This window comes from Zophobas morio, unplaced genomic scaffold (genome assembly GCF_036711695.1).
Source record: "Zophobas morio isolate AGI-343-1 ecotype UQ-CSIRO unplaced genomic scaffold, CSIRO_AGI_Zmor_V1 ptg000024l, whole genome shotgun sequence".
Lineage (NCBI taxonomy): Eukaryota > Metazoa > Arthropoda > Insecta > Coleoptera > Tenebrionidae > Zophobas > Zophobas morio.
In genome coordinates, this window is record NW_026972129.1 from 1,195,237 (window position 1) to 1,207,593 (window position 12,357).

At 37.2% G+C, this 12,357-nt stretch overlaps 1 protein-coding gene across 1 annotated transcript; it reads left to right on the plus strand.

The window, feature by feature from the left end:
- Positions 1–8,872: 8,872 nt before the first annotated feature.
- LOC135135259 (serine protease HTRA2, mitochondrial-like) lies at positions 8,873–12,104 on the plus strand. The gene is made up of 4 exons (XM_064064286.1): positions 8,873–9,653; positions 9,707–9,890; positions 11,172–11,302; positions 12,036–12,104. Exons 1-4 carry the CDS (start codon positions 8,967–8,969, stop codon positions 12,102–12,104), a joined length of 1,071 nt encoding a protein of 356 aa, XP_063920356.1. The 5' UTR covers positions 8,873–8,966.
- The last annotated feature ends 253 nt before the right edge of the window (positions 12,105–12,357 follow it).

A 12,357-nucleotide genomic window follows, 5' to 3' on the forward strand; every position in this document is an offset into this window, starting at 1 on the left:
TCAAAATACGATTTTTAATAGTTATTTACGTGGCAAGCTTAGTAAATTAGCCTTTACGGGCGAGCCGGAATGTTTGCAGGGCGAGCGACGTAGGAGCGAGTCCTGTAATCCGGTGAGCCCCAGTAAAGGCTAGTTGCAAGCGAGCCGCGTACAACGTTTTACTTCCTCTTGCTGAAAATCCTGAAAATGAACAACTTTGGCATCTCTAGAAATTTTACTTGAAATTACAGTCATAGAAATTATAGTCATTTTTCATAGTTTGCTCCGGTAACTATGGAAAATTGAATTGTTTGAAAATAACGGGACTGTCAATTTGTAAATTCGATTAATAATTTAAATAGTTTAATTTTGTTTGTGAGCTCTGTTAATTGTGGAATTCGATGAAGATGAAGAGTTTGAAGGTGATTTTAACGTTAGTATTAGCACAGCATTAGTGAGATTAAGAAAAAGGCCGACGCAGCGAATGTGTGTTTGATTCCGGTGCTGTCATGACAACGTTTTACAGGCACGGTGCCTGTAAAGCTGCCACTGTAACGCTTTACAGGCAGGGTGCGTGTAAAGGCTAATTTACCAAGTTAGTTCAGACGACAGTAAACAAGCTTTAACAAGACAAGAGGAAGTAAAACCTTTTTACAGTGAATGAGCGCGATGCAACGATTTGAAAAAAATACTGGCCGATAGCCCTCTTCGACCTCCACAAAGGCATGACTCAATAATAGCTTTAAAGTGATCTGGGGAGATATTATAAAATAAAAACCAATTCCCATGTTAATTCCCTATATCCAGACTTGGATGCGGCACCCTGTATGATTGCTGTTGACAATCAACCTTTCTCGATAATTGAGGACAAAGGTTTACAATTTTTTTTTAAAACCTCACTACCACTATTTAAGATACCGTGGCGTGATACAGTAACAAGATTATTTGTCGAAAAATATGCTATTTTAAGTCTGAAGTTTAAAGAACACCTGTCACAAATTGATTGTTAATCCTTAACGTCTGACATTTGGACAAACACATTTAATACTAAAAGTTTTCTTGGTATTACAGTTCGTTACTTAGACAGTTATAAAAATACTTTAAAATCAGCAACACTTGGAGTTTCTGGTTTAGAAAGTAATCATACAGCAGCATATGTAAGTAGTGTTATTGAATCTGTATGTGCGGACTGGAATCTTGAAAATTACAAAATTGTTGCAATAATAACTGATAGTGGCAGCAATATGAAAAATGCAGTGTATGACACGTTTGGTAGAAAAAGACACTTGCCTTGTTATGTTCACAGTTTAAACTTGGTAGTGACCACTGCTATAGCATCTGTGGAAGGTCTCAAAAATCTTGTAGATAAAGTGAAAAACATTGTGAGCTTCTTTAAACATAGCATAGCTGCAGCAGATGAGTTGCGTAAGGTTCAGCTGCTAGATGGGAAAACGGAGGGGCAGGTATTAAAACTGATTCAACAATGTGAAACTCTTTGCAACAGTATGTTCTTAATGCTGAAAAGATTTATTGAGTTGGTCAATTACATTAGTGGTATACTTTTCAAATATACAGGCTGACTGCGAAATACATGCAAAAAGAAAATGGGGAATAGGTCACAATATGATTGTCACTGGCAAAAATTCACGGTCCTAGTGGTAGCAGTGTCTCGAAAAAATTATTTGAAATTAAATGTAAATTGTTATACGCGCCGCTGGTAATGTTTCGTGACCTACATAATTACTGCAATGAATGGCAGGCGGCTCGGTTTAAGAACCCAAAAAATAACTAATAAGGCACTTTTTTAATCGCAACGTGAAAAACACGAAAAGGGCCAGTGATTATCGAGCGGTCGCTGAAATTGGTGTATAATAGAGTTTTCCAATGCAGAGCGTGTCGATATGGTAACTTGTGTGCGCGAACATTTGCATTCGTGGTACAGCATCTCCGAGATCATGGTACCTTCAACCTCAAACTCACGATCGTGGTCGTGATGGGACAAAAAGAAGAAATTGGATTTTCGCAGCTTGTAGTGCATCCTACATTAAAAGAACACGGTCACATCCATACCATGCTGACAAAGTGCACGGTTTGGAGCCCGCTTGCTGTCCAAGTTGTGTAACTCACTTTTTGTCCGATGGAACTCCACATACACGTCAACAAGTACGATTTCAAGAGACCGTTTTCGAGAAACGTGTATTGGTTGGATGAAACAATTCGTTTGTGGAAATTAACAGTGTTCAGAAATTATCGAAGAGCTTCAACACGTGAAAGTGGCAGCCGCTACTCCGGTGTTTTTTTGCCTATCAATAAACCTCTTGCGACGCTCTGACGCTTGTATTGCTAGTCAAGGACAACATTTTCAACATTTCTTGTAAAAAGGTAGTAGCATTCTAAGTTGCTCTTATTTCTGTTCCAATAAACAATGTAAAATCGTTGTGACAAGAAGCAAACATCCGTCAGAATCAAAATTACCAAAAAACTTTCACACTGACCTTTAACGATGAATGAGTAAATGAATGAACGAATGATAAGCAGCAAAAAGTCGGTTTTACTTTTAATTGAAACTGAAAGTGTTTAGGTCGTTTTTATTCGAACGTTTTTCCAACTCTGTTTACAAGGTGGCTCAGTGCCTTCGTATCGAGAGTGGTTCATGGGGGTTTTGCCCCATTCGATTTTTAATTTGTTTTTTCTATATTTCGACTCTACTAGGGTGGGGAATGCCGTGGTTAAAATATTTGCACATATTTCGCAGTCACCATGTAGAAAGCCTGTAATGCTCACCCAGGATGAGCTTGGTATGATAAAAGAAATCACTGAGATTTTAAAACCATTTGAAGCTGTAACAACTGAAATGTCAGCTGATAAGTATGTAACCTCCAGTAAAGTAATTCCGATAACGCACTGCCTAAAATTGAATATTAATAAAGATGTAGCAACAGAGTCGGCAAAAGCTCTTCAACAAAAACTCATTATGGAACTAGATAAACGATTTTATTCAGAAAATTCTAACATTGAAAAAAATTAAATTCTCGCTATTTCAACATTGTTGGATCCACGTTTTAAGAAGTTACATTTTGAGAGTCCACTCGCAGTGTCTTCAACAATTTCTAAATTAACGCAAATCGTGAATTGTATTTCTACAACTAAAAATAATGAACGCGATCCACCTTCTACATGCGATTTGTCTGTTAACACATGTGGCGATATATGGCAAACCACGACGTAATCGTTGAAGGTAATACTACACGCAATTCTGATGCCCCTGGAGGAGTACCAGTAGAGTTACGTCAATTTCTAGACCAGCTCGTAATTTCTAGGTTAGCCGACCCAATAAAATTTTGGGTAGAAGTTAAATCCGTGTACACAAATCTGCATAAAATAGCACTTAAATATTTGCCTGTAGTGGCAACCTCTGTCCCTTGTGAACGACTCTTCAGCAAAGCCAGTAACTTAGTCACACAGAGGCGAAACAGGCTAAAGGGAAAGAGACTTTCGTCGTTGTTGTTTCTGGGTTCTCTGGAACAAAAGCGGTGGTACCTTCAGTAAAGAAGATTTTTTTTTCAGAATGTGTTCTCTTTTAATTTTGTTACAGAATATTTATTTTATTTTACATATTTTTGGAAGTTTATTTTGTTACAATCTGTTTATAGTTTTTAATAATAAATGTTATTCGTTTAATGCATGTGAATGAGATGCATCGATTTTCACATAATCGATTTTTCAAAAGCCCAAAAAATCGATGTTGTGAATCGGCATTTAAAAAAAAATCGGTATAAAGAATCGATCTTACACAGATTTCAACATCACTAATTAATTTGTATGATAAACGTGGTAGACGCATGACGTCATACAGAGTCCGTGACGTGTACGCATTGCTTCCTGATTTTGACTTTACTCACCAAAATGAGTCAAAAATTTGATTACTGAATTGAATTCATGAATAGGTACAACAAAAAGGTTAATAACAGAATAAACGTTACATAAAAAAAAGCACAACAATATTATCATGATTATGAATGTTTCACTTCTCCTACTTTCATTTTAATTTGTCAAAGAAAGGATACAAGTCAATTTCAGGTAAAATGTCGTGAGATCAGTTTTTGTCTCATGAGTTCATTGTTTGGGTTTACAGGTTCTTAGCAAATAACGTCATCATGAAAAGTTCTTGAAAGTTTTTGACCCCCAAGTGATGTTTTGTGCAGATGTGATGAAGCACATAACATGCTACAGTTATGGAGAAACCCTCAACAATCACCCCCAACACAACCTTGCAGACTGGGGGTTAAGAATGCTCCAATCAAGTCAAAACTCGATCTTTGCTTATTTCTCAATACGAAGATTGTTAATACAAAATTTCAAGCCGTTCGGAGAAAATCTTAAAAACCACCCTTAAAACAGATTTGCAGACTGGGTGTTAAAAATACTCCAATCAAGTCACAACTCGACATTTGCTTATTTATTAATACGAAGATTGTTAATACAAAATTTCAACCTGTTCGGAGAAACGGTTAAAAACTACCACTAAAACAACCTTGCAGACTGGGGCTTAAAAATAATCTAATCAAGTTAAAATTTGACATTCGCTATTTTTTTAATACGAGGATTACTGATCCAAAATTTCAGCCCATTCGGAGAAACCCTCAAAAACCACCCCCAAAACAACCTTGCAGACTGAGGGTGAAAAATGCTCCAATCAATTCAAAACTCAATAAAGTTAAATTTAGTTAATGTCATCTTTTCAGAGCACCTATCTGTGACTCGATTAATATCAATTAATATCGCATATTACACTTAGTACAAGATTTCAAAACCAATTAAAAAAGTAGGATAGCAAAATCCTTACCTCTAATTTGGAGCTTGATTTTATTATAACATTTCGGTAACAAAAACTTGCTATTTAGGTAGTGTATTATAAATAAAACCAAGTTGTTAGAATAAATTAATTTATATATTACTTTTTTTAACAAATTAGACATTCGCTAGTTTCTCAATACGGGGATTATGGTTACAAAATCTCAGCCTATTTGAAGAAACCCTCAAAAATCACCCCCAAAACAACCTTGCAGACTGGGGGTTAAAAATGCTCCAATCAAATCAAAACTCGACATTTGCTTATTTCTCAATACGAAGATTGTTGGCACAAAATTTTAACCCGTTCGCAAAGATCGTTAAAAACTACCCCCAAAACAGACTGCAGACTGGGGGTTACAAGTACTACAATCAAGTCAAAACTCGACATTTGCTTATTTCTCAACCCGTGCGGAGAAACCGTTTCTTCATTCTGCTAACAGGAAAAAACGCAGATACATTATGTGAAATAAAGCAAGCTGCAGTAAAAATAGTCGAGGAATGGTGCAGCAGGCATACCCTCCCCGTTAATGGAGAGAAGACGAAACTAATCCTGTTCACTAGGAAAAGGAAAATTGGCACACTACAGATGCCAAAAATATTTAACACAACGCTTAACTTTCGAACGAAGTCAAATACCTGGGAGTTGTATTGGACTGGGAACTGAATTGGAAGAAGCATGTAGATGATAAAGTGGAAAAAGCACGCTCGGCTCTTTGGCAATGTCGTAGGGTGGTGGGAAGGTCGTGGGGTTTAAATCCCAAGATCGCCCTCTGGATCTACACGGCAATAGTCAGACCGATGCTGTGCTATGGAGCTTTAGTTTGGTGGCCCAGAGCCAGACCAAAAACAACAGCCCTGCAACTTGAACACGTTCAGAGAATGGCGTGTCGCAGTGTTACAGAAGCAATGAGGACCACTCCCACAGCGGCTCTGAAGACTCTTCTTTGCTTAGCACCTCTTAACCTTTACATAGAGCAAGCGGCAATGAGGACGCCTCTAAGACTTCACTCTCTGGGAGTATGGAACAAGCAAGGCCGCACAACGAAGCACACTCGAATCTTAACGGAGGCGTTCAACAGAATACCCTTGTTAAGGATGGGTTGTGACCGAATGGGCACAAAATTAATATATGAGAAGACATATATAATATCAATTAATGATAATTCAGAAGGAAGAGCCAACATCGATATGTATCTATGTCGATGGTGCCAAAACAGATAGTGGTTCAGGAGCCGGCATCTACTCCGAACAACTGAACGCACAAATCAGTGTACCTATCGGCACCCACACGTCTGCCTTACAAACAGAACTGATGGGAATAATGCTGGGAGCTAGAATCGTTGCTGAACGTGAAATTGGCAACAAATCAATACGCATACTTACTGACAGCAACTACTAGCCCTGGACAGCTGTATGGTTCGATCCGGGCTGGTTTGGGAGTGCAGACAAACGCTAAGGTATGTAACGCAGAGGAATAGTGTGGAACTTTGTTGGATCAAAGTACGCAGTGGTAACGAAGGAAACGAAAGGGCAGATGAGGTGGCGAAGCGCGTCGCGCGCATGCCCTTCTGGGGACCCGAACCGGCAGTCACGCCTCCGGTCGCCCTCTCGAACGAACTCGTAAAGCAATATACCCATAGACGCCATGAGCAGATAAGGGCGACGTTGAGCAGCTGTCAGGAAAGTAGAGCTTGTATGGCGACACCAGACCGTAAGTTGACGAAATTTTATCTCTCACTTTCAAGGGACAGACTGCGTAAACTGGTAGGATTCCTTACGGGACATTACCAGTTTAACAAACATCTACATACGATAGGGGTGATAACAGACCCAAACTGTCGTAGATGCAATGAAGAAGAGGAAACAGCTGAGCACATTCTTCGTGAGTGTCCAGCCCTAGCCTCCTACAGGAAATCCATACTAGGGGACATCTGGCCTAGTATGGCAAAAATCAGGGAGTTTCCATCAGCCTTTTATTTTGGAGGGGCCCAGCCCGGGCACTAATTTCAAATAAGGGGCCTTTAAAAAATTCTTCATTAGTATAAATCAACATTTTCCTTGGATCACAACCAGTATATAAATTTAATGGGGTGCAAATAGTTGAAACTGACAGGTATTTACTTTTAATATTGAGAGGTACAACAATCAATTTTTTTTCACGCTAGTGCGTTAGTGACTTTACTGTACGGAAATTTTTACTTTTCGTATATAGGTATGTATGTGTACTAGAAATACATATAGTATTTATTAGGATATGCCAACAATTCAAAAAGCAGTTAAAAAAAAACTTCGCTAGTAGTCAAGATAAAATTAATAAAATCTTACCAGAAATGAGTTGGAATATCAGTTGTATCGGCTAATTGCTTAAAAAAGTTATCGACAAAACTGTTCACAGAAGTAGGTACCGCTTTACTCAGAGAGTTATATTACAAAATAAGAACATAAGATTACTCTCATAGCTAAAATTTACTGTTGATCTGAAATTTCGAATTTGCTTTACTTTTAAAATTTAGAATTAATTTAAGGGGGCACCAGGGGTGGCACAGGGTTTTGCTGGGGCGGCCTGTGCCCCCCCAGGCCCCCCTTGGTTACGTGCCTGGTTTCCACCCTCTGCATTACTCAAGTACATTCAAGCAGTTGGGTGGCTTGACGAGTAGAGGAGCGGGAAAACACCCTGATATGGACTTGGGGAAGGTACAATGGGCCCAAAGGCGAGGTCTAAGTGCCGGCCGGCTATGGTCAGCCCCCATAATTAAGAATACAGAATCCATCCAATCCAGAGGGTTTCTTCGAATAGGCTGAAAGTTTGTATCGATAATAATCCTCGTATTGAAAAACTAGCGAATGTTAAATTTTGACTTGATTAGAGTATTTTTAAGCCCCAATCTGCAAGCTTGGTGTGGGGGTAGTTTTTTACGATTTCTCCGAACGGGTTGAAATTTTGTATCAACAATCTTCGTATTGAGAAATTAAGAAATATGTAGTTCTGACTTGATTGCAGCATTTTTAACCTCCAGTCTGCAAGGTTGTTTTGGGGTGATTTTTGAGGGTTTCTTCAAATAGGCTGAAATTTTGTATCGATAATATCCGTATTGAGGAACTAGCGAATATAAAATTTAGGCTTGATTGGAGTATTTTTAAGTCCCAGTCTGCAAGGTTGTTTTGGGGGTAGTTTTCCAGGATTTCTCCGAACGGGTTGAAATTTTGTATCAACAATCTGCGTATTGAGAAATTAAGAAATATTGAGTTTTGACTTGATTGGAGCATTTTTAACCTCCAGTCTTCAAGGTTGTTTTGGGGGTGATTTTTAAGGGTTTCTCCGAACGGCTTGAAATTTTGTATGAACAATCTTCGTATTGAGAAATAAACGACTGTCGAGTTTTGACTTGATTGCAGTTTTTTAACCCCTAGTCTGCAAGGTTGTTTTGGGGGTGATTTTTGAGAGTTCCTTCGAATAGGCTGAAATTTTGTGTCGATAATCCTCGTATCGAGAAACTAGCGAATATCAAATTTTGACTTGATTGGAGTATTCTTAAGCCTCAGTCTGCAAAGTTGTTTTGTGGCTGGTTTTTGAAGGGTTTCTCCGAACGGATTGAAATTTTGTATTAACAATCTTCGTATTGAGAAATAAACAAATGTCTAGTTTTGACTTGATTTCAGCATTTTTAACCCCCAGTTTGCAAGATAAACTGTGGTCTGCAAATTAGACAGGCCCCACTTCTGTCGCTTTTTTGCCAGCGAAGGTAGATTATTAAAAAGTTAGATGAGAAATTTCACTCTAATGACTACCACCTTCATCGTCAGATGGCAACACTATACCCAAATTTTTAATTGTTTGGATAGCCAATGCCTATTGGAACGGCCATATCTCCTTAGAGATTAATGGAGTTGGCCATGGTCACTCCATGGCATTCTTTCCGTACTAGTTAAAAAGTGCCGAATGGAATGGAATCTCTTCGGAGATTAATGGAGTTAGCTATGACTGTATCAGTGATTTCATTTTTTTTTGTGAAAAAAGACAAGTCACTTGTCATTACAATGTCAGTTTGAATTGTTTTGTCATTAATCTTTCGATTTGTGTTTGGTGAAGTAAATCATAAAAGAAAATTACTTGTGCATATGGACTCCAAATAATGAAGATATGGTCTAAAATTTATCAGTGGTATATCGGAAGAATATTAAAAAATGACCAACTTTTTTCTTCAAAATATATCCAAAATATTGGCATTTTAACAGCTACGCTTGTAACTTCATACGCAATGGCTACAAATTTTAGAAAAAATTCAATAAATTATGGAGAAAATGGAGTGACTGGATTTTCAAACATGACCAAAATTGATGTCAACGAAGATCAACTTTGTTTTCAAAACTTTCCATGTAAGCTGAAGTTACTTAATGAAAAAGAAAGTAACCGAGAAAAATTCAATTTTATTAATAATGTTGTAAAAAAATGTGCACCTGCGGTTTTATACATCATAATTAGTGACCCAACACAACTGGACTTTGATACAAAAAATCCTTTAATAACGTCAACTGGTTCAGGATTCGTTATTAATGAAAACGGCTGGGCTTTAACAAACGCCCATGTGGTTTTAGAACAACCACAAAGCATAATAAACGTTATTACATATGATGGCTTGGCTTATACAGCAACTGTTGAACATGTGGACATATCAAAAGATCTAGCTCTCATAAAAATTAATTGCGATAGAAAACTGCCTACTTTAGAATTTGGCTCTAGCAAAGATGCTATAGTTGGTGAATGGGTGATTGCATTAGGAAGTCCACTATCTTTAACAAATTCGGTTTCCGTTGGAATTGTAAAATAAGTATTCCTGTTTCTTCACTAACTACTAACTGCACTGCATTACAGGTTAGTTCTATAAACCGATCCGCGGAGGATATAGGATTGAGGAATTATCCTATGACTTATATTCAAACGGATGCTTCAATTACATTTGGTAATTCTGGAGGACCACTTGTCAACCTAGACGGACATGTAATTGGTATCAACAACCTACGACTCACGGCAGGAATTTGTTTTGCAATACCTGTAGGTTAGTATGTCTAGGAATAATTTTAAGTCGTTAATTGGTGAGGCATAACAAGTGTTAGAAGTTGTTTTGCCTTCTACACATACCCACTCAAGCACGTATACAGAAAATGGGAAGCGTGGACATTAAAAAAAAAATTGGTCAAAGGTTATGTAGACCGAACTTAAGGGCGCTGCTACAGTAAAATCCACAAGAAATTCAGCCATTTGCTTCTCCATAAGAAACAATGGTAAAGTAACGCCATTTAGTACTTGCTTAGAAAATTAATAGCGACTTTATTTTAGATTATTTTTTAAATCTGTTTTGTCAGCCTTAAAGACTACTATTGAAACTAGGTTTATATAGATCAAAAAGTGTCATAGTATTTGACATAATGTTGTAATTTCATCTTAAATTTTCAAGCGACATTTTTGTAAATTTATAAAATTATAAAAAAAAATGTTCTACAGAAACATGGCTTAATCCCCCGAAAACAAGAGTCTATAAACAGATAATAAAATCAGTGAAAGACCTTTGTACAGTTATTTTTTCCTGTAAACGTACCAAACAAAAATTTTAAGGTGAATCAAGTAGCGCCCTCCGCATTTGCGAGCACAGGTGGACTCAACAGTCTGCAGCACGTATTAAAGAATTTTAGATGTGGGTTCAAAAACAAATGCCTCACTTACAGTTCCTGTGAATAACAATCTGTAAAGTTATTTCCTTCGTATCTGAAGCGCAAGATATACCGCTTCTCATGGCGCGTTTTAAAAGAACATTTACTTAACCGTATATTGTGATTATGACATTAATTTATCGAAGGTTATGATAGTAACAATTATTATCATATTCTTCATAATACTAATTATTATTAATATTCTGTAATACTCATATTAATGTTATAGGTAATTGTTTTGTAGGAATTTCTAATCAGCTTATTCCGATTTTTAATACACTTCTTAAAGCTAATCGACTGCCCTCAATGTTATCAAGAATATTAAATATCAGGTAAAATGATTAAAATGACTATTGGACCATGTTTACTGCTTTGGTTCTAAACATTATCAGAATTTGTAAAAATTAGTATGAACTAAGCATAAAGAATTTGGAAATTCATAATTGAAAAACCATTAGCACGACTTAAATTTTACACCTTGTAAATCCCTATGATGCATTCATAAAAAACCGCACTGTATACTATGCTGTTGGTTTTAATTTGAAAAAAAAAGATGTCTTAGATCGGCTACCACACTGAATGCACCCACCCATGTGCAATGTTACATTAATTAAATTCATTCACCATAGACCCATTCTACTGCTTGGAGCGAACGTGCCGACGGCCGGCGAATAAGAGATGGTCATTTGACCGTCAAATGCCGTCGAATAGTTTGGACCCCAATCGCGCGCATAGACTATCCCTATACATCCCCATAACAGTAACAAAACTATTCTTAAATCTACCAATCGATAGAGGGCGACGGAAAAAAATTGTAAGAATCTCATAGTAAGTGTCATAGCAGAGAACATAGAGAAGCGTCATAGTTTAAATCAAATGACGGTTGAGGACTTCTCAATTTATGTTGGTAGCAGTGTTTGTTTCTAACTAGGAATAAAAGTAACTAGAAGAAATGTCATAATATTTTCAACGACGCGTTTTATTTTCGACAAATTGACACTAGATTTACCAGAATATTACAAGCTGCTTACTGTTTCCTTCACTTTCATTCAGGTCACACGAATTACAATTATAGTGAAGCAAGGTTTTTATTGGCATCGACTATTTAAATTTGGCGCTTGCCTTTGGCGGTTGAGGACTCCAATGTCAATAAGGGTGGTTTTGCAAAATCAGCCTCTATGTCGCTTCACAATGTTCTCTGATCATAGTCTAGTCAAGTTAGCAATCAGCCTCGGAATGAGAGATAATAAGCTGAATTTTCGTATATACCTTCATCTTGGCGTTCTAAAAATTGTCTCAAAAGTCTCATAAAATCTCGTGTCTGTGTCGTAAGTTATTCAAGGTCAAATGTCAAGGAAAACAGTTTTTTGCGATTATCTCGGTTGCTATTGCTCCAATGATGTTAACATTTATTATCATAATTGTAACTCACAAAATTTGGGACAAATTTTATTTGAAACATTTTTTCATGCCCTCAATCGTTTTTGACATAGAGCGCAGTGAGCGCGCAGCGCTCATCCATACGTACTGTAATGCAATCAACCGTGAATGTCTGTGAATAATACCTTGAATTTTTAATAATTTGTATTATTTAGCAGTTAATACATTGCATTTAATAACATTTTTTCTACTCCTACATAATAATCCATAAATTACGAACTGTCTACCCTCATACTAAAACCATAGTTACACCTATAGCCCCTAGAAATACATAGTACCGTCATCCATTGTTGTACGAGTGGAGCAAATGCAGTTGGTAACGCAAAAAATTTCCCTAGTTTGGAACCAAACTGTGTCAGCAGAGAGTTGACAACG